Raw genomic sequence first — 22,716 nt, forward strand, 5'->3', positions numbered from 1 at the left:
TATATATATATATGGAAAGTGTGGCATAACGCAATGCACGCTTGACGACGACTTTACTAATATTTAACGACATTTTAATGGTACGCCACAACGTGAAAGCCTCTGCTAGACGAAGAGAAACAGAAAGACGTGGAGGAAGAGAAGAAGAAGAGAGAGAGAGAGAGAGAGAGAGAGAGAGAGAGAGAGAGAGAGGTTCTCGAGTGCAGCTCGTATTCGTCGACTTTTCTGTTTGCTGCATGACGGTTGCTCGTCTGTTCCATTTACAAGCGGACATTGTTCCTCGAGATTACCACTTCTTCTTTGATTATTTTTGGTTTTCCTTTTCTCTCTCTTTTTTCCTCTTTTTTTCTATTTTCTTTTTTTCTTTTTTTTTTCTTTTTTTTTCTTTTCCTTCCATCGGTTTTAACGCACGCACTCCGTTCAAGTCACAATCGTTTAATTCGTCGACCTTTCGATCACTCTTACAAAATAAAAATAATTCACCAAGGTGAAATCTTTTCACTAACTACGTCATCATCATCATCATCATCATCATCATCATCATCATCATCTACTACTACTACTACCGAGCTCTTCCCTACTTATTCAAGATCTCATTTAGAGCTTGAAGTATCCCCTCGAAATCGATCTGTTGTTATTAATAGCACGTCGGCTGTCGATAGAACGTGAGACAATTTCGAGGTAGAAAGCATACCCAACGTTCGCCGTCGCCATTATCGACAGTTCTTAGTTCGTTCGACGCATTAAGAGCTTGAATCCCTCTTATCGCCGCCGTTGTTCTCGATAATGCAAATTTCACTGGAATTGCAAACTCGATATACTCGAATGGCATGCATATGGGGAAGGGATAGAGATATTAAAGGATAGGAGTGGGGGGGGGGTAAGGTTTAAGAAAGAAGTAAAAGACATGGGGAGATATTCGCAAAATCTCTTTTCGTTGTTAAGTTCAATGATTCTTAATAGCTTCTTCATAAATATTTTATTCGTTCGATCGAGAGATATAAAACGATTTTTATATATATATACATACTATATATTTTATTCAGAGTTAGTCTCTCATTTCTTGTAGGGTTGTATGTAGGCCAATGGAGTGAAAAAAGGTGGACTAGAACTGACAGAAATAGAAAGAGAGAGAGAGAGAGAGAGAGAGAGAGAGAGAGAGAGAGAAGAAAAAAGAAAGTACTATCGTCCGTTGAAAATCTTTCTCACCTGGATACATCGTTACCACTGTCCCAAAGGGAATAGAAAAGAAGAAAACGTATCATGTAGTTTTCCTTGACAAATCGTTGGCATTCCGCGAATGCACGTGCTATGGGGGGTGCGCGACAATGTCCGTGAGTGTGGAGACGACTAGCCCCAACTCCTCCCCCAACCTCGCCCTTCTCCCTGTTACGGTAAAGCATAGTAACGTACCACGTCGGAAAACTTTCACCATAACCATTGCTCATACGTCTGACGCGTACTGAAAGAGGCCTTTGTTTATATTTCCCCGGGCAATCCACTTTTCTCTTTCTCTCTTTCTCTCTCTGTCTGTATCTCTCTCTCTCTCTTTCTCTCTCTCTCTCTCTCTCTTTCTCCCTCTCTCTCTCTCTGGATATATATATATATATATTTATTTATTTATTTGTATATATATAAATATATATTTCTTCGACTATCTTTTAAATCCTCTTCCTCTTTTTTTTTTTTCGCCCTAAACGATAAAATCCCAATAAAAAGGATAGAAAGAACGAAATAGATTTGATTCACCCGCTTTGATTCTTCCGAAGAATTTGAAACTTTCAATCTCTGGATAACTTGAACGAGCAAACTGTCCTTAGCCCTTTTCATTATTCGATTCGGATTCGATGGATAGATCATCTAGGTTAGGGAAGCTCGTAATGCACGCCTTAATGAACTCTAATGGAATTCAATCGTGGACTTGAAGCGAAGGTAGAAAGAGAGAGAGAGAGAGAGAGAGAGAGAGAGAGAGAGAGAGAGAGAGAGAGAGAGAGAGATAGGAAGTTTAAACTATGCGACACGTTCATGTTGCTAATATCCTTTGCCATAGTAGATACCTGGGTATGTAATTTATATATATATATATACACACATATGTATGTATATATATATGTATATATATGTGTGTGTATATATATATATATATATGTAGATAGATAGGGTTGCACATAAAGTACTGGGCTTATGATAGATCGTCTCGACAATGGAGACAGTCTCGGGGTAGCTACAACCGACTCCCATAAATACTCTTGCGTGAGTACACCCAGAGATATATCCGAATAGTCGTGCCAACCTTTCTAGAGTTGTGTGTTTACGCGATTTCGTTATAAAGTATATCTATCTACCTACACATATAGCAGTAAACCATGTATATACGTACTGTACTATCTATAGACTTTCCACTAACATTCTTTCTCACGTTGGTTATATTTTTCAGGCGTTAAAATGTCTCGTGAAAGCGTCATAAACCTAACCGAATATTACTATCCTTTCTATTATTCTTGTATACGTTTAATAAACCTCGGTACACAATATCCATCTTATTTTCAAAATTTAAAACATTTCTGTATCATTAACAACCGTATATAATCGTTCATAATCGATGATGGGGGAAAGGAAATTTTGCACTTTTTTGTCGTTGTCTCTCTCTTTTTTTTTTTTCTTCTTTCGTTATTTTTTTTCTCTCTTTTTTTACTTCTTAAACCCGTGTTTCATAAAGTTTATCGTTAGTTCGAACTTTTTGATTGTTCTTATGAAGATTGTTTAAAGAACATTTATATAGTTTGAAAAACTTTTACGAAAGTGGAAAATGGAACGAGGAAGGAGGAAGTCATCTAATCGTCCCGTCCATTATTTTCTATCGTTTCGTTCGACGTCTATGATCGTGTTTATCGTGATACGTGAGAGTTACACAAACTACGTTATCTCGAGTGTAAAAGGGCCTCAAGGAGATCAAACGATCGTTTCTTCTCTCTTCCTTTTGGTTTTCACGAGCGCACGTTTTAGGAGGGTTTGATACACGTTCCCATTGCTTTCATTTGGATTCGCAAAAGAAGGAAGGAAGGAAGGAAGGAAGGAAAAGCCTATAGTCTATTATATATGTATTATAAACTATTAATAGTAAATTTATCCTTATTCCTTCGCTTTCTTTTTTTCTCTACTTTTACTATAAACTTTTTCTTCTTGACTATCGTCCCCGACATTTCTTTACGTACGTATAGCAAGAAGATGCCACAAAGAAAATTGGCTCGACGATAAAGCTCTCGTAAAGCATCCATCCAGTGGCCATTTCGAGAAAAAAGAGAGAGAGAGAGAGAAAGAGAGAGAGATAGAAAAGGAACAAAGAGAAATCCTCTAGGAAACGTAGAAACTAAACTTTAGAGCATCGAGAAACTCGAGCATCGTTTTGAATTTGTCCGGTAAGAAGATCCGAATAAGGAAATTTCAAGATCGTCTTTTCTCCAGTAGTGAATTCTTCATGGTGAAATCCTTGACGATAAATCATTTTGGAAATCAATTGAAAATGGAAGGTGAAAGGATCAAAGGGTCAAAATTTGACGGAAGGAAAGGAAATTTGTCGGTATACAAGAAAAATTTGCGAGAGAAAAAGAGAGAGGGAGAGAGAGAGAGAAGAAAGTGGGTAGTATATACATATATACATATATATATATATATATATATATATATATACACACACACATATACACATACATATATATATGATTTCTCACAAATAACCACCGACCGATATGTTTATTCGAATAAAGTTATACCATATCCTTCGACGCGTTCGTCGAGGAATAAATAATCGAATTCTATTGGAAAACGGAAAAGGAAGTAATCGAAACACTAGAAAAAGGAAGAGAGAGAGAGAGAGAGAGAGAGAGAGAGAGAGAGAGAAAGAGAGAGAAGAAATATACTTGGAAAAGTAAACGAAGAAGTGGTAAAGAAATCGCTCGTTGAAATTTCTACGGCTCGATGCGGTGGAAACTGGAAAGCTTGCAATCTAAACGTAACTCGGTCGCGTTCCATGTAATTTACAAGAACGGGTAAGCCAACGACGGGGCAAAAGCCAAGGGCTTCGCTACGTGTTAATGGAAATAATACCTCAGCGAGTCGCCAAGTATGCGAACCATTTTGGCGAACGTTCAGTTGGTGAACGTATTTCTATAGTTACCATAGTTCCCATAGACTAAAACCCTCGACTACCATTGGCATATCGCGTTTTGTAGTTTGATAAACGATGTTAACGATTGTTTTAAAAAAAAGAGAGAGAAAGGGAGAGAGGAACGATTAAAAAATAGAATTCGTTCGAAGAATTTCTTTTCCAATTAAGAAAGGTAAACGAAAATTTATCGGTAAAAAGTTAATCGTATTACGCAAGAACTACTTGACTCAAGAAGGATGATACTCGTTAACGTTAAGTTTTGGTTAACCATTTCACCATGAAATACATGCTCCGTTATTCCAGTTATTCTCCAAGTTGTACTTTCTGCTATTAGTCGTTTCATGAATCAGTCTAATACCTTTCGTTCGAAGTAATTCGAGCATTCCGTCGCTTTCCGTGTTTCGTTGAAATCGTTATACCGCTTATATTCGAGTAACGAAAGATAGAGATATACATACATATATATACATACATATATATATACATATATATTCATCGAAGCTACGTGAAATTTCATTCGGTATTAAAATACTTCTGATGGAGTTCAACGTTCTATAGAAACGTTAATTTCATCTCTCTCGTTCTCTCTCATTTACTCTCTCGAAAATCATAAAATATTTCGTAGGAAATCACAGCTATTTTTGAATCGTACAATGCATAATTTTTTTACTTTTTTTTTCCTCTCTATGTCTCTTTCCCTCTCTCTCTCTCTCTCTCTCTCTCTCTCTCTTTCTCTTCGCTCCCTTTTTGAAAAAAAAAACATCGTAAATCTTTGGAAATCGGTCTGTCGCGATTTACCGCGATGTTTACCACGATTAATCGGACCATTTGTCGAACAGATAGAATCGAGCTCTCGCGAACGTGAAGCTCGACGAAGTAGGAAATTTATGGGTTTTATCGTTGGGCCGGTATCGAGATTATCATAATACCGTGACGATCGCGAAAACCACCACGACTACCACCACATCACCCCTAACCCCAAACCCACCCTCACCACCACCACCATCACCTACACCTCTACCACAACTATCATCACTAACACGGTAATACGGCTTTCGTAAAACGAAGTTGGAATAATTTATCCTTTAATTCGTTTCAATCTTCCAACGAGTTATCTCACCTCGACCGAATAAAATCCAATGGATTCAACGGTACGAAACTTGACTATAATTTCGTCCCACAAGTTATCTCACAATTTTTTGTCTGGTCAAAAAGAAAAATAGAAAGAAAAAAAAGATAGAAAGATAGAAAGAAAGAAAGAAAGAAAGAAAGAAAAATATCGTCCTTTCTGGGGAAAATATTTTTTGGATGAAAGAAGAGAGAGAAGGAAAAAAAAAAGAAAAGAAAAGAAAAGAAAAGAAAATAGAAAAAAGACGTTCGGTCTTTTTCAAAATCCACGACGTAATTTCGACTTATATAAAAATTCTCGTGGAGCAGCAAAGACTCGGCTAGCTAAAATTTCGGCATTATTACGTTCCACCCTCGAACCTTTTCCTTACAAGGTACAAGGGACCGTCATTACGGTGCATTTGCTAGCTATGAAATATGACGGGGACATGTGGTAGCATCCATCAATCCGTCCATCCATCCATCCTTCCGTTCGTTCGTTCGTTCGTTCGTTCGTTCGTTCGTTCGTTCGTTCATTCATCTATCCTACCCTTTTTCTTTCCCTTTCTAACTCTATCACAATTGCCTGTAAACTGAGGTCATTTTTTATAAAAGATCGTCAAAGAAATCCAGAACGAAAGGAATCATGTCACATTTTTGTTGATGCATCGGCGAACGAGCTTTTTCTCTCGGTATCTCTCGATCAATTTTTTTTATTGCTCGAATAATAAAATTTAATAATAAATAAATAAATTTGATGACGAGTTTTTTATTATTCGAAAAAAGAAACGACGCGGTCGTTTGATTTAATATAAAAAAAAAAGAAAAAAAAAAAAAAAGAAAAAGAAAAAAAAACTGGAAAACTAAGGAAAAAAATCTATGAATAGAGATAATAATAAATCTTTTACTCACCACATCGATGAGCTGCGAGAGTTTAAGTTTGATGCACACGCGCAGCACGTCGGACGTGTTGACTACTGGTCGTACCAACTTGTTGTAGTTCGACAGCAAATCGTCGTAGAGACGTTTCGCGTCCGGATTTCCGGCGACCGCACCGTGGACCACCAACGCCGAAAGGAACCACACGCGTAGTGTTTCCCCTATTATGGGGGGCATTGTGGACCCCCGGTTGCTCCACTATGACCGACGAACCTTTTTCCCCGACGAACCCCTTTCACCCCTTCTTAAAATTCGACAACTGATTTAGACGATCGACCAAACGAATCTGCGAACGAGACACGAATTTTTTTTTATCCTTCTCTTCTCTTTTCTTCTCTTTTTTTTTCTATTTTATTCTCTATCATTTATCGATCTTCGTTCTATTCTGATAGTTACATACATAGTTTAAAAATTAATTGAATGATAAAACGGTAATCGTAATGTGTTTTTCAATGAATTTTATCAATCGAATTTTATCTCTCTGTGTGATAAAACAATAATCTCCCGAGTAAATTCTCTTTCCTTTCTTTTCTTCCTTATTCGTCTTTTTTTTTTTTCTTTTATCTTTCTTTTATTTTCTTTTTTGTTCTCTTTTGGCTCGTGTCAACGTGCTCCCTCAAGCCGCGAAATATGGATATGATTTTATGCAAATGGCCGAGGAGTAGTACAAGCCGCGTGTTGCGGGACAGTATTTAAGATGCGCTACGCGATGTATGTACGTGTAAACTTGGCAAGATGTTGGGCTCGAGCGTCGTTTCGTGTTTCATTTATATCGCGATGAAATAAACTTCCGAGTACGTTGTGGGATCTCTCTCTTTTCTCTCTCTCTCTCTCTCTCTCCCTCTCTCTCTCTCTCTCTCTCTCTCTTTCTTTCTCTCTACGTTTGTTAACGTTTAATGAAATTAAATCGTACGAGAGATTTCGGATAGAGAAATCTTTTTCCACAAACTTTTCTTTTCATTCAATAGAAAACTTTACTATGCGACAAATTATACGAGTTCTAAATTTGAGTAAGAGATTTGTTCAAAGGTTGTTTAGTCTATCTAACTGTCTGTATGTGTGTGTGTGTGTGTGTGTGTGTATATATATACTGTCACTCATACCTTTTAAAGAGCTACCATTAATATGTAACGATAATGCGACCCGTTTTAAACAGAATACATAAAGACCTTTAGCTCGTTTGATTTAATTAAGATCTTTTAAGCGAATCGAGACAGGAGATGAAAATAAATGGAAAAGTTCAAAAGTTCAATAGTTTGGAAGAGATTGAAAACGAAATGAATAATCTTTTGATAACGGTTAACCAACATTTTCAATAATTCCCGATGAATTTATTATCGTTCCGATCTAATAGATCAGTACAAAATATCGTATCTCGTATGAATATATCATGTAAGCTTTGACTTCCGGATGAGATTAAGGGTGAAAGATTTAATGATAGACCCAGCCGACGTACATTTGCGTTATGCGAACCGTTCAAACCGGAAGTATAGAGTGGACTATGCAACGAGGATACCGGAATTGTATCGGAAGCTCGGCGTTTGCGGATCAATGGATCGTTACGATCTCGCCGTTCGACGAATTTTTTGTACGATCCAACTGGTCATTCTTTTGGTGTTATGCCCAACAATACGCGATAACTTTATTTATGGAATGAAAAGGGAGTTACCGAGTTTCCAGATCTATTCGAGATCAAATCATTTTAAAATTTCTCTCTCTCTCTCTCTCTCTCTTTCCGAAACGAAATGCAAGAAAAAAAAAAAAACGAATTTCGTATTTCGTATCAAAGATAAAAATTTCTGCAATATTTCTCTACACGACGATTGGAAAACGCGGCTTTGACGATCGAATAACGTTTATTACGAAATATAATAAAACGAGAACTAACGCGATACGGAGAAATATTATATTTTTAATTCGAAAAATCGATTACAAAAAAAAAAAAAAGGAAAAAAGGAAAAGAGAAAAAAAGTCATTAACTAGTCATAAGGATATACATGTTTTCACTCGTACGGATATCACTTTTGAAGTTTTGCACTCTTTGTCGACACGACAAGATCACGTTGTTGTTGTTGTTGTTGTTGTTATTGTTATCGTTTTATTTTTATAACAATGATATATTCGATCGTGATGTACGGATAGATTAATCACGAATAAATAAAGAACTCGTGTGATTAAAGTAGGAAATAGTAAAAACGAAAAAAAAGAGAAGGAAGAAAAGAAAGAAGAGAGAAGAAAGCAAAAAAAAAAACAAGGACGGAAGATCAAAGTTTCGAGGATGATTCGAACGAAGAGATCCCACAGAGCGTGTAATTAAACTGGTACTCGATTGAGCTAGCGAACGTATTGTTATTCGAACCACTTGAATCCAACGTCGATGATCGATATTCGAAACGTTCGAACGAAGGAAAAACCACGAACGACGAGCATTTTCAGGCGAGATTCGCGCCTTGTTTTCCCACACGGGTATAACCATATATATGTGTACATATATATACATATATACACATATATATATGTATATATATATTATACATGTATACATATATATATGCGTGTGTACAGTACCTATTCACACGTTTTTATTCACGATGCAATTGGGACACTTTTTTAAACTCTTTGATACCCTCGTCAATCACTTTATTTGATCTATCATCGAGCACCAACAAGAGAAACAAAGACGAACAAAGAGATAATTATTTAAAAAAAAATTCGAATTATTTGTCTGTCTGCGAGCGAGCGAGCGAGCGAGGGAGATACCGTGCGCGTGTCTTTTTAAATAATTCGTTGAAAAAATCACTATAGAATAAATCTGAGCAAATCGTCCAATTGGATCGTCGTAGATCGTAGAGATTGGGCTTGATCGTCGTCCGACATAGTTTCAGTCTCAGTCCCTGAGGGATTTGGATTACCCGATTAGGACCCTCTCTCTGTCTATCCCTCTCTCTCTCTCTCTCTCTCTCTCTCTCTTTCTCTCTCTCTCTCTCACACACACACACACAATCTCTCTTTCCCTTTCTCTCTCTCTCTCTCTCTCTCTCTCTCTTTGTCTCTGAATCCTGGTTAACGCGTGCACAGACTGTGGTCGTCGTAAATTCAAGTCGACGTGAACTCTCACGCACCGATACACGAATGGAAACTTGAAATTTACGATGTAGAGTGAACGAGAGAGATAGAGGGATCGGGTACTCGCGATGTGCGAGGGAGAAGGATCGATCGTTGTCGCACAGCCACGGACCCTCTCCTACATCGTCTTTCTCTTTCCCTCTGACGCGCGGTAGAACAGCGCGAACGTCTAATTGCTTTTGCCCCCAACAAACTGGGTCAACGATACGTTATTTCGTATAGCCGGCCGCGTTGCGTATTCCCTTAAACAAGATCTTCCTTTTCTTTTGATTTCTTCTTTATCAGGGAAAAAGAGAAACGAAGATAGAGAGATAGAAAAGAGAGAAAGAGAGAAAGGGAGAGAGAGAGAGAGAGAGAGAGAGAGAAAGAGAGAGAGAAGAAAAGAGATCGCGAAACTTCGTTAAAGCATTTCGACGATCTTCTCAAGACTATTGGTTTGCGATAAAAAAAAATAAAAGAAAGAAAAGAAAACAAGAAACAAACAAAGAAAAAGAAGAGCAGACGATCTTTGTCATTAAAAATTCAAGTATGATTTTATTGTAAAGAAAAATAAATAACGTAGGACAAAGTGTTTTGGAATAAATATTGGACACGACGAAGATCCAAGTAAAAGTGAAAAAGAAAAGACGAAGAAGAAAAGGAAGAATAAAAGGAGGAAGATGCGGAAGAAGGAGAGAAAGAACAAAATATTGAATTTAGGACGGAATTATAAAAAATTGTTGAACATATCGAAACGTGAGAGAGAGCACATACCGACACGCACGTTATATCTATCTAGAATAGAATAAATTAAACTAAAAATGTTTCAGATATATGTATCCATATTCTCGTATGCTGTTTGGTCACGATAATGTAAAAAAAAAAAGAAAGGGGTGTTTTTCCAATTGCGCTGAACGCACTGATTGTGCCGACGGTTCTAACCTCGCGCACTCCAAGTCACGCCGGTCTCGAGGAAGCTTTCTGTCTCTCTTTCTCTTTCTTTCTCTCTCTCTCCCACTCTCTCTCTCTCTCTCTCTCTCCCACTCTCTCTCTCTCTCTCTTTTTCTCTCTCTCTCTCTCTTTCGAGCGGGGCTGCACACTCGCACGCACTGCACCCACGACTGAAGGAGACTATCGCTTGTCCTCGGCAGTCAGGGCTTCGAGGATTTTGCTCGACTAGAGGCGCCACTTTCGCGTCGAGCCACCCCTTCGAACACACACACAACACAGAGACTGAACATACATACGCAATCTCGCACGTACACACACCACCATCATCTTCGTTTATCAAGGTATCCTACTACCACCGTTGGTGTTGCTACTACTACTACTACTAGTACTACGTCTACTACTACTATTACTATTACTACTACACTAATACTACTACTAATACTACTACTACTACTGCTACTGCTACTACTAATACTATCACGTCGGTACGTCCGACGAACAGAGGAACGACCAGACTCGCTACGAGGAATCTGGACCGAACGAGAGCGCGCGCGCGTATCACTTTTCCTTCTCCCACGCAAACTCTCTCTCTCTCTCTCTCTCTCTCTCTCTCTCTCTCTCTCTCTCTCTCTATCTGTCTCTTTCTCTATTCAACCCTCTTTCATCCCTTCTTCTTCTTCTTCTTCTTCTTCCTCTTCTTCTTGAAGACGTGTCATGCTACCACACGGTACTAGCCGGCAAGGTGCGAGCCTCGAAAAGAACCCCATCGACGCTCCGCCCACGCTAGAGTGAACGAGAGCGAGAGAGAGAAAGAAAATATTCTTCTTCTATATGTATCTGTCTGTTTCTAGGTAGACTTACTTCTACCTGACCGGATGAAACGTATCGAAATGGTTCGAACGTTCTATTCGCTTCTCATTTTAATGAAATTTATTAAATAGGAATAAGTACTTACTTCACTTTAATAAGTACTCTCTTAATCAATTATATTTATTTATTTTTTTGCTTTAATTCATCGAGTCGTGTTCGCGATAATAATGGATCCTTCTTTCGTTTCTTACCGTTCCTTTTTATTTTTTTTTCTTTGTTTTCGTGTCGCTCGATGGAAAAAAGAAAAAGAAGAAGAATAATAAGAAAAAGAAAAAAGGATGAGATTGAAAGTCTCCATTACGAGAAAATGAATCGAAGATTTTCGTTCTCATTGTTATGGGAAGGAGTGTATGATCATGAGAGATAGAGGATAAATTGTTTAGAAAGAACGAAGTAAAATCTACTCTGAATCGTATCGATTATCATACGATATACTTATAGTCTATTGATATCTAAGGATTAAGGGTAAAGGAAAGGGCGAGGGAAAAGGGCGTTTCAACGAGGAAAGGGAGGAAAGACTGAACGAAGAAAAATAGCCAGGGTTTTTCGATTCAACGTCGTTCTCATTTATCATTCGACCTCGGATGCCAATCTTCTTCTAGGTGGGATAATACAAAAAAGAAGAAAAATAAGAAGAGGAGGAAGAAGAAGAAGAAGAAAGAGAAGAAGAAAAGAGAAACGAAGATAAAGAAAGTCTCAAGAAATTCGACAGGATTATTTGTCAAGAATTAAATTCCCGTTTGATTCTTTGCTTTCTTTTCTGTTTTTTTATTTTTTCTTTTTTATTTTTTTTTTTCTTTCTTTCCAAGAAAGAAAGATTAAAACTCGTCGTCTTCGAATACAGATGATCACTGAATGAAAATCAAACCCTCGTCCCCTGCCCATCCCCATGCCATTATTTCCTATTTTGTTTCGTTTTCACCCCATTAGGCTTCTTGTTCTTCGACGAAATCTACCGTGAATATCGTTTCGTTTTTTAATCGACGAGATCGATTCGATCGATTTCGATTATCGAGTCACGTTGAAAAAGTGAACTTTGACTCCTGCAAAACTGTACGTACCTCTGTGTGTGTGTATATATATACTTTTTTTTTTTTTTTTTTTTTTTTTTTTAACACGTTACCATTCCGTACGTGATCGAGGGAAAGAGAGAGAAAGGAGAGAAAGAAAAAAAGAAGTTAATGCGAGTCGCCATATTGAAAGGGATTTGGCAAGGTACCAATGATCATTCTTGTATCGGCAGTAGTATCCACCTCGTGTCGTTACACGAAACCGTAGATACCTATCTATCTCGTATATTGTAGTATTGTTCGTCGGTGTTGAATGAACTTTTTCATTAAAAAAGAAAAAAGAGAGAAAAAAAAGGTATTCCCTGGGGAAAGCACGTATCTATCGATTTTGCATAATTTTTCGTATGGAATTAAAAGACATATCTTTCGTTGATTATGAGCACATCCTCCGTCCCTCGTCCATTCCTCCTCACCATTTCTCCTCCTCTCCTCCTCCCTTCATTCCAAATTCTCAATGCGAAATTTTTCATGCGACCGTTCGAAAATTCTTTTATTTCGTTAAAATTTATACGGGGGTTTTATTAAATAAAAAAAAAGTAAACAGAAAAAAGAAAGTTTTTTTTTTTTTTTTTTTTTTTTTTAATTTTATTTGTTTCTTTTTCTTTTTTCCTCTTTTGTTTCCCAGATTTTCGATCGATCGACGAACCAATGTTGTTCATTCAATTCTCTCACAACGGGGAGATCGAGAGAGAAAATTCGTAAAGCACAGCGGGAGACTTAATCTTTTTCCCGTTCGTTTCGTTCGATTTGTCAGCGGATATCCCAAAGAGACGTGAACCAAATCGCGAAGTTTTCATCCGTTTCGCTATTTATTCAATTTATTGTCTTCTCTTTTTCTCTCTCTCTCTCTCTCTCTCTCTCTCTCTCTTTCTCTCTCTCCCTTTCTCTATCCATCTATCTATCTATCTCTCTTTCTCTCTTTCTCTATCTATTTCATTCTTTTATTTCTAGTATGTATATAGTTGTATACAAAAATATACTTTTTTTTTGCAGATCAAACTATTCGATCTTTTGAAATCCTCGGGCGTAGTTTCGTATTTCGAGATGAAACGCAAAGAGTGAAATGCCAGAAAGAGTGTTTCGCAGGATCTCCATCAGAACCTAAATCTCCTTTGAACGTGGTCCAACGATAATAGTCGGTCCTCTCTTGGATTTACATCCGGTTACTGTAGGTCGTGGAAATGAAAAAAAAAAAAAAAAAGAAAAAGGAAAAAATAAATCTCTCGTTATTTTTCGTTATTCAACGAGAGATCTGGAACGAGAAATAACGAGAAGAGTTTCAATCTCTCTCACGCATCGAAATTCGGAACGCGCTTGATATATCAAATGAAGTGACAAGAGAGAAGTAGGAAGTTGAAGAGAGTGTGTGCGAGAAAAAGAGAGAAAGAAAGAAAGAGAAAGAGAGAGAGAGAGAGAGAGAGAGAGAGAGAGAGAGAGAGAGAGGTATTCGTAAGAGGGAGAAAATGCTTATGCCGTCATTCGATGCTTCCCCACGCTTAGTTGCACGTGCTATGCCATTACTGCCGGCTCGAAAAATTCTCACGTATTTTTCCAACCTTTTTCTTACCTTCCTCCTTCTGATATCTAGTTTTCTAGATAAAACTTTCGACTGTTATCGATCTCCACCACCTTTACCACCATCGCCACTTCCTCCTCCTTCTCCTCCTCCTCCTCCTCCTCCTCCTCCTCCTCCTCCTCCTTCTCCTCTTCTTCCTTCTCCTTCAAGTTAGGAGAAAAATATATTGTCTTCGATATATAGCATCTATACTTTGTCATAACGACCGAAAAAAAGAAAGTATCGAGAAAGTGGGAACAAACTCGGATATAATGATAATGTCGTGCGAGGGAAAAGATAAAAATGAAAAAGAACGAGGAACAAGACTTTTCGAATATACTTCTCGTGTAATATTAATTGATATAGAAAATTTCCTACGACGAAGACACTACCTTGTTTTTGTTCTTCTTCTTCTTCTTCTTCTTCTTCTTCCTCTTTTTTTTTTGTTGTTCTTTCTCTTCTTTTTTTTCTTCCTTGATTGCATTTAATCCTTTCCATGCGATCGATAGAAAGGGAATCGCACGAAGTAGGTAGTGCCCCGATGTATAGGGAGAAGTGTCCACCGATGGATCATCGTATAACTCGGAAATTCTATTGCGATAACTCGATCCAAACTGAAAGTCGACTTTGTGCCCGGTGGAACGTATAGGAACGACGTCGGACTCTATATTAATGGGTGGTAACTCATGGTAGCTCAAGAACGTAACCGCGAAGAGGGATAACTTTGAGTAGGTATATCAAAGTAAGCCGAGCGTAGAAAGAAGATAATCAATTTTATTAAAAATCGAGAATGATTTTATTATCGGCATGTGTTATAAGTTTTCACGATTTAGTTTTTATAAATTTGTCGGTCCCCCTTTCTTCTTCCTTTCAACACTCTTCTTTCTTTCTCTTTTTTTTTTGTTCCTTTATTTTTTTTCGTTTCTTTTTTTTTTTTTCACTATGAACATTATGGGAGAGATCTTTGCAGTTCGCACGTACCCGGATGTATGGGCAACCTGAAATCGAAAAGAGGACTCGAGGGAAGCATAGTTTCTGCAGTGATTCGACAAATCGTCGAGAACTGCAGTCCGTTTGTGTGTTCAGGTGCCAAGTGAAGGAGACCGGACCGACAAATTGCTCTAGAAACTTCGAAAAACATCGCTCGCAAATTTTAAGAATTCAGGAGGGTTGCCAAACGACAGACTTTCGTCGCAAACCAACAGACCGCAGAGAATTTAACGTCCCGAGAAACGACTAATTTTCTATCCATAAAATTTACGAACCTGACAAAAGCGATAATCTTTAACCTATCCCATTCCCTCCCCAGATCATTCACCCCTATCGAGCTTTGTTATTATTTTTAATCATTTTTATTTGGATATACGATCAAGTTAAATGATTTTAATCGATCGTATTTGTTCGAAACTCTTTGATTAATATTTTATAGATCTTTTTATTTTAAACGTATTTATTTTTTAATTAAGGCACTTTAACATTACCTTTAGCATCAGTTAATTTTTGTTTACCTTTCAAGCTCAATTATCGAAAGATGCTGGAGAGACATTATCGACTGTTGATGCGTAGAAAATTACTTACCGATACATACTACGCAACTGTACAGAAACCTGCAATATCGACGGATGGAAAATAGAAACGATACATTTCTCGCTCGGTAATCGTAGAAAAGGAACTCTCGTCTGATAACTCTAGGAGATTGCTTAAAAAAGAAATAGAAACAAAAAAGAACATTTTTTCGTATCATTATTTTTATTAATTATATTCAAAAAAAATTCTTATTGAATAACGCGTGAATATTATTTCAGGCATTTAATCGTCGAATAATTTTCGTATAACGTTGTCAAGTGTAAATTCTCATAAATCTATAAACGTAGTCGTATGAGTCATAGCTTTTTAAGAGTTGTATTTTTTTTTTTTTTCTCTTTGAAAGAAACCATTAAAATATTTCGCAAACGTATATAAATATTTAGCATGGAATGTGGTATATAATTTATAGTCACAGAGGCGCGATTATCAGTTATGTATATTTTCCTTCCCACGTGTATCATGTGCTTTTTCTAATACGTGCCAATGGCTTTTCAATGACGATAAATCCGTTCTATCGTTGACAGTATCGTTGACACAGATCATCATGGAATTCTATTAAGCAAATAGAGTTCGATTTAATATTGATAAATAACGATTCGGATATATGAAATTGTTCTCGGTTAAAGGACAAAGAAAAAGAAAAGAAGAAAGAAAAGAAAAGAAAAGAAAAGAAAAGAAAAGAAAACAAAAAAAAAAAGAAAAGAAAAGGAAAAAGAAAATGTTCCAAAATGACATGGTATTATCAAGAAATTATCTTGATTTGTAATTCGAGACAAGATCCATTCATGATAAGAGGATCTTAAGAGTCACGAAAGTTTGTCGAACGAGGAGAGAACTCAGACTAAACTTTTCGATCGGCAGCACGTAATCATCTGATGATGAGCCGCGTCCATCGCGTGATCGAGCTGCTCCTTTAGTTCCCTCGCTTTCACGTAAACGTCCTCTTTCATAAGATTATAACACATGGCGATCAGTCCCATGCCAAGAAGAAGATAGACGAAATTGATGACCAATTTGGTATGACTGCTCTCCGTGGATTCACCGAGCGTCCATCCAGGTATAAAATCTCCCATACCGATCTTACAGAGTGAGGTCACGCAAAAATAAGTGCTGTCGAGAAGATCCCAGCCCTCCCATTGGGCGAACATGATCGATCCAACTAGGACATATCCAAAGATAACCCAAAGACAAGCGGTGGAGGGTACGGTAATCCTTTGCCCGGGTTTTCTCTGTCCCGTACACTCGTGTAAATTTGTGTAGAGCCACCTGAACGTTTGCGCCAAGATTTTTCCCATGTTTAAAAAATATAAAACGTACAGGGGAATTCCCAATACGGCGTACATGACGGTGGCACCTTTGCCCCACGGTGTTCTAGGTACCAAATTTCCATATCCGATCATGGTGAATATCGACAGACAAAACATGAGAGCCGCGGGGAAGGACCATTGCTCGGACGAGGTCATACCGATGTTACAACTTTTTTTCAAGTAGGCAGCTGTAAAATTTTCCTGAAGTTCCCTAAGAATATTGTTCGATACCACGAAGAAAGCTGTCCTGTTGAAAATATTTACCGTTTGGTCGCCCGCAGTTCTATACCAAAGAATATCGGCGTACATCCTTTGAATGGGATAACGATAACAGTCCGGATCGACGATACTGTTCTGTTTCTCGATCATTATGAAACCAAAAGCACCCACTATGGAATAGCCGACGACTAGTCCACCTACGCCGACTTGAGTACACATAAAAGCGACCAACTTACGACAACAATCCTTTATTCGTTCTCTCGCGTCTGGTCCTGTAGACGTCGACGAAGAATCACGACTTCTAAGGGACGATCTTACCGTCGGACGAACCATTATTTTATCACGATCAACGGACCTGGAGTAATCAAAAAAGTACGAGAGATACGATATCGTGGGGAACCACATGGAACTCCACCCTGGCTGACACTAAACGACTTTCCTAAACCGCTTTTCTATTTTCGTTCGGAACGCGCCTCTTCTTCGTCTCTTCGTTTCTCTCTCTTTCTCTCTCCTTCTCTCTCTCTCTCTCTCTCTCTCTCTCTCGTATATGGATACATGTATATAAGCACGTAGTATATATACATTTATACATGTATACAGCATCCGTCTTTCTCTCTTCTCTTCTCTTCTCTTCTCTTCGTTTTCTCTTTGTTTTTTGCTCGAAATCTTTCGCATACTATATCTGACTCCACTTTATCTCAACTTAGTGTTCTCTTGGATATTAGAAGGAGAAGAAGAAGAACAAAGAGAGAGAGAGAGAGCTTTCTTATCGATAGGAAAAAAAAGGAAAAAGAAGAAATAAAATTTGTTCTTATTCCTTATTCGTGCAAAATTCCTTACTCATCTATCTTTCTACTGTCATTTTATTATTTGATTAGTTTGAATCCGTCCTCGAAGTTCGTTAATTAGTAATCGATAAATAACACAAGATCGTGATTCATAAATCATCGGCGATATCGTTTATTTATTATCGAACGTACGTCTGTTCTTCGATGTTTTACTTAATCGCTTTTTTTTTTTTTTTGTTTAAATATAGGAACGTATTAATGGAATAATGGCATTTTCTATTTGCTCCTATGGCTATATTATTGGCATTATTTCAACTAGACCGCGAATAGAGAACCGGTACGGAGTTTCACGAACTTTCAGTTCTACATATCTCCGTAAGAATAAGTGGTTGGACCACGTTCGCGAAATATACCGCGAAACTTGAAATAGTTACACTCGAGATAGACACTTTCTGTTGCCAAATGAATTCTTTATGATCTTACGCATTCTCTCTCTCTCTCTCTCTCTCTCTCTCTCTCTCTCTCTTTTTCTCTCTTTCTTTCTCTCTTTCTCTTAAAGATGAAAGAACGGTCATCTGACACGTACAAAAATTCGAAGGATATTCGATCGAAAAAATTTTTACGTTTATATAATATTATTTCCTATCAAAAGATTCTTTTTCTTTTCTTTTTTGTTTTTTTCTTTTTTTATTTCTATTCTCCTTCTTCGGATCGAGAGGGAAAGATGGTGGTTGTTTTGCGAAACTCGATACGATGAACGCGTGCTGGTTTTCCTGGTCATACTATTTCAAGAAATTGTAGACAGTATCATTTTACGAGTTGCCTTTCTCTTTCTCTCTCTCTCTCTTTCTCTCTTTTTCTCTCTCGTATTGTTTGAACTGTTCGTCTGATTTTTGATTCAGTGCTATTCGGAGAATATCGAATTAAAAATAATGTTCGTAGCGAATGTATCAAAAAACTGACATTTCTTCTTTCTTAATTATTCATTTGCAATTTCGTTCACGATTTCGATAAGTTATACCTAGTAATAATAATAATAATAATAATAATTTGATAGCAAAAAAAAAAAAGATCGAAATATCTAAATATCTAACAATTAACAATTCCTAAGAATCATAATAATTAAATCAATCGATCAATAAACAAACCTTGATATGACAAAATAATACAACGATATCGGCAAATATAATATATACATTTTTGAATATAAATGGACGCGATAAAAAAATCTTTCTGATAAATACTGTTGGATGTATAAATGTCAAAATTGAAATCTTTTTTATTTTCTTTTTTTTTTTTTCGAACGAAAAATTCACAATCGCGAATCTGTTTGGGACGAGCGAACAACCTACGAACGAACGAACGAACGAACGAATGGCGTAGGTTCTGTCGATTGAAAAGTTCGGAGAGGAGAAGAGGTGCAACCAGCGTGTTTGAAGCACGAAGCCGGTCAATTGGACGAGGGAGGACGCGATCACGAAACGGCTGATCGCGCTGCTGGCTTCGTCCAGGCTCGTCGACGAAGCTCGTGCACACGTTAAATCTCGTCGATAGGTCCTCTCTCACATAATCTCGAGGGTTATTCAGTCAGATTTACGTCGTGTATACAGCCAGCCAGTCAACCAGTCAGTCAGTCAGTCAGTCAGTCAGTCAGTCAGTCAGTCAGTCAGTCGTACACCCGACGCTGACACACGACAGTGTGTGTGTGTGCGCGCGTGTCTTTCTCTTTTTCTCTATTCATCTATCTATTCATCATCCATCTTCCTTTTTTTCCCTTATTTTCTTTCTCTCTTTCTCTCTCTCTCTCTCTCTTTCTCTCTCTCTTTCCTTACCTATCTCTTTCGAATTCTCTCATTTTTAAAAGCTCTATCTTTTTTTCCTTTTTTACAAGTTTTTTGGTTTTTTCTCCTTTTTTTTTTCTTTTTCTTCTTCTTTTTCTTTTTCACTACTTTCTTTCACGAGATGTGGATTTATTCTACGTTCCTCGTCGTTATCGCAGGTAAAAAAAATACAAGCGGAATTTGAGATCTTTAAACTCTTCTTCTCTCTCTCCTTTTCTTTCTCTTTCTCTCGTAAAAGATGGAAAGTATTACTACAGACATTTAAAAAATAATTTCATAGGAAATGTAAGAGACGAGGATTATGTAAATCTGTCCCTCTCTTCTCCCTCCCTTTCTTTCTCTCTCTTTCTATCTATCTTTCCAAAGGGTGGCTTCGTTTAATTCGATTTTTCCGAGTCTTAAATCCCTCGGGTCATTCGTTTCCAACAATTTCATCATTTTTATTCGAGGAAGCCTGAAAAAAGAACTCCATACCGTTGTTCCTTCGAAGTAATTCGAAAGTTGTACATATATATATATATATATATATATATATATATATATATATTCTTGTTTTTGCGACGCTTCATCTATGAAACAACGTCAACGTAGATGACGACGATGACGACGATAATGAAATATTACACGATGATTGGACGGAAGTGCGAGTTGCGTTCGTTAAAATCTGCTGGTCGTTCGAACGATTCGACTCTGTAATATAATGATAATAATGGCTATCTATAAAGCGCCGGCGTTTCTCTCTACGTTATCCGATTGTGCTTCAATCAGGATGGATGTTCTTCATCGTCATCAATCGTCCCGTTCTCGGAAGTTTATATCTCCATCTCTTTCGTTCTCTTTCTCTCCCTCTCTCTCTCTCTCTCTCTCTCTCTCTCTCTCTCTCTCTCTCTCCCTTTCTCTCTCTCGTTCTCGTTTCTCTCGTATCAATGATAACAAAAAGTGCGTACGTCGGATGGATGTTTCGCGCGAGTGACCAAATGAATCTGTGCTTGGGCTTAACGGTCAATGAGGTCAATTCTCTTTCCTGTCGTGCACATTCAATTACTTATCGGGTTCATTGAGTAAATGCACTACCGACGAGGATACGTTCTTTCCCTTATTTTCTTTCCTTTTTTGTTTATTTGTTTGTTTGTTTGTTGGTTGGTTTGTTTGTTGGTTGGTTGGTTTATTTATTTATTTGTTCGTTCGTTCGTTCGTTTCTTTTTGTTCGTTGTTCTTCGTTCCCACGTTTAATCGATTGAAAGATTAGTTTGCTAGAGAATCGAGAAGAATTTTTTTGTTTTTTTGTTTTTTCATTCAGTATTACGAGATTTCGGATGAAAAAGATATTTAAAATAAAAAGTAAATAAATAAGGGAAAAATAAAAAAAAAAAAATGGAAAGAGCAAACACAATAGAATTTTGTGTCAATGAATTTCATTAAATCAATCAATAAGTGTCTCGTTGTGGCGTTTCGTTCATTGTGACATTCGATAATGACTATTACGTTCGAGATGTCGTATTTATTTAGAGTTACCTGATCGAATCGATCAGAGGCATGGCAGTTCCGTTCGCAGCACTATCGTAATCGTACTTTTTCTCTCGTAATTTCAATTCAATCAAATTTCGATCGTGTGGTCGCGTAATCTTCTTTTGTGGCTTACAATTTTTTATATAAAACGATTTAGATAGAAAATATAGATATATATATATATATATATATGTATATATGTGTATTATTAGTTAGATTTTTATTTTTATTAGTTTAATTACTTTTTTGTTTGTTTTATTTCTAGGACTTCACACGGTCAGAACAGCTGATTGGTCTTATTGGGGGGATCATGGTAATTGCTCGTAATCAATTTTAATCTATAAAAATAAGATAGTGAAAAAAGATAATAATTTTTTTACGATCCATCTATGATGAAATTACCGATAACGGCCGAGGACGAAGATAACGAATTGCTTACTTTTTAATCGTCGACAAATAGTAAGCAGAACGATCGAACGGTCGATAAACTATCTTTTTTTTCTCTCTCTCGTTTTTCTTGTTTTTTTTTTTTTTCTTTTTTCGTTTTCTCACGTGTACGATCGAAGATTTAAAGAAATCGAAAAGGAAAAAAAAAAAAAGAAACGTTGAAATTTACTCGTTTCATTTTTAATCGATACTTCATTTATCTGATTTTATGAACTCTTTTTTTTTTCTATAAATAATGTATAATATTAAATAACGCTTGTGTTTTATGTTCGCGTTTTATTCGAGATTACGATATTTTTTTCTCGAAACGACACGTCGGCACGTTACCGAACGTGACACCTGCTATTAAATCATAATCGTAAGATCATAAGATTCTTAACGTACGTTGTTAATTTCTGCACGGGCCATGCTTCTAATAATGTGACACTGTGAATTATATCGTACGCCTCGCTCAGACCAATTCTATTTCTAGCAAAATCGTAACCGACTTCGTAACTTCGTTCAATATAAATTTACTCGTACCTACGCGAGAAACTTCGCGACAAACTCATATCGCTGATAACTATTATATGAGATTGGATAATTTGCTGATAACTATTTTATGCGATTTGAGTTTGCGAGAGAAGTAGGTTAAACGATCAAACGTGTGAAAATTTTGTGAATGGGAAAGGAATGTTTCTTAAATTTTTTTTTCTTTCCTTTTTTTTTATTATTATTATTTTTTTTTTTTTTCTTATTTAGGTCCTGATAATTGGCCAGGACAATGCAAAACCGGAAAGAAACAATCGCCCATTAACATCGTTACGGTGAATACTATAAAAAAAGATTTGGGTGAGCTTAATTTCATACGATACGATCATTCGTTCACCGGTATGGTGACCAATAATGGACATACCAGTAAGTAAAATATATATTAAATAATTCATTTCGATAAACATAACCATAATACCACGAATATTTTTATTTTCAACAGTACAAGTTAATCTTCACGATTCGCTAATGCAATTGGAAAGCGAATATCTCTCGTTGAAATATACTTTCGAACAATTACATTTTCATTGGGGATCCGAACATACCATAAATAATTATCGTTATCCATTGGAATTGCATTTGGTTCATTACAATGATCAATATAATAATGTCAGTATAGCTTCTGAGCATAAGAATGGTATAGTTGTGGTTACCGTATTGTTCGAGGTAAATACGTCCACGTTGCATTTATTTTTGGCGTCCTCTCTCTCTCTCTCTCTCTC

The 22,716-nt window shown here is 37.0% G+C and overlaps 3 protein-coding genes across 7 annotated transcripts in view; 1 reads left to right on the top strand and 2 right to left on the bottom strand.

The window, feature by feature from the left end:
- LOC122631106 (acetylcholine receptor subunit alpha-like) overlaps positions 1-10,381 on the bottom strand; it is a 126,954-nt gene extending 116,573 nt beyond the window's left edge. The window contains exons 1-3 of one of the 5 annotated variants that reach the window (XM_043816381.1): positions 10,262-10,381; positions 9,453-9,616; positions 6,188-6,500 (exon numbers count right to left, since the gene is read on the bottom strand). In XM_043816381.1, coding sequence (XP_043672316.1) covers positions 6,188-6,391 — 204 coding nt within the window. In that variant the 5' untranslated portion in view covers positions 6,392-6,500; positions 9,453-9,616; positions 10,262-10,381. Of the gene's footprint in view, positions 1-6,187; positions 6,501-8,782; positions 8,864-9,452; positions 9,617-10,261 lie in introns of those variants that run through there. The other 4 variants (XM_043816382.1, XM_043816379.1, XM_043816378.1 and 1 more) reach the window with 4 other exon arrangements.
- A 5,114-nt stretch (positions 10,382-15,495) lies between these two features.
- LOC122631111 (TWiK family of potassium channels protein 18-like) lies at positions 15,496-17,373 on the bottom strand. The gene is made up of 2 exons (XM_043816393.1): positions 16,200-17,373; positions 15,496-15,904 (listed from the first exon to the last, which is right to left on the bottom strand). The coding sequence occupies exons 1-2, from the start codon at positions 17,281-17,283 to the stop codon at positions 15,864-15,866; spliced, it is 1,125 nt and encodes a 374-aa protein (XP_043672328.1). The 5' UTR covers positions 17,284-17,373; the 3' UTR covers positions 15,496-15,863.
- Positions 17,374-19,560: 2,187 nt separating this feature from the next.
- Positions 19,561-22,716, top strand: part of LOC122631115 (putative carbonic anhydrase 3) — a 4,759-nt gene continuing 1,603 nt past the window's right edge. Inside the window, exons 1-4 of the mRNA XM_043816399.1 lie at positions 19,561-19,665; positions 21,282-21,329; positions 22,205-22,360; positions 22,437-22,660. Of these exons, the coding sequence (XP_043672334.1) occupies positions 19,629-19,665; positions 21,282-21,329; positions 22,205-22,360; positions 22,437-22,660 (465 nt within the window). The 5' untranslated portion in view covers positions 19,561-19,628. The remainder of the gene's footprint in view (positions 19,666-21,281; positions 21,330-22,204; positions 22,361-22,436; positions 22,661-22,716) is intronic.

This window comes from Vespula pensylvanica, chromosome 8 (genome assembly GCF_014466175.1).
Source record: "Vespula pensylvanica isolate Volc-1 chromosome 8, ASM1446617v1, whole genome shotgun sequence".
NCBI lineage: Eukaryota > Metazoa > Arthropoda > Insecta > Hymenoptera > Vespidae > Vespula > Vespula pensylvanica.

What these genes read in the sequence shown, in the direction of transcription:
- LOC122631111 (XM_043816393.1), bottom strand. Translation starts at nt 17,283, where the DNA reads ATGTGGTTCCCCACGATATCGTATCTCTCGTACTTTTTTGATTACTCC. An exon ending in TACGTGCTGCCGATCGAAAA is followed by an intron (nt 15,905 to 16,199) that starts GTTTAGTCTGAG and finishes TTTGCTTAATAG; the next exon opens with AATTCCATGATGATCTGTGT.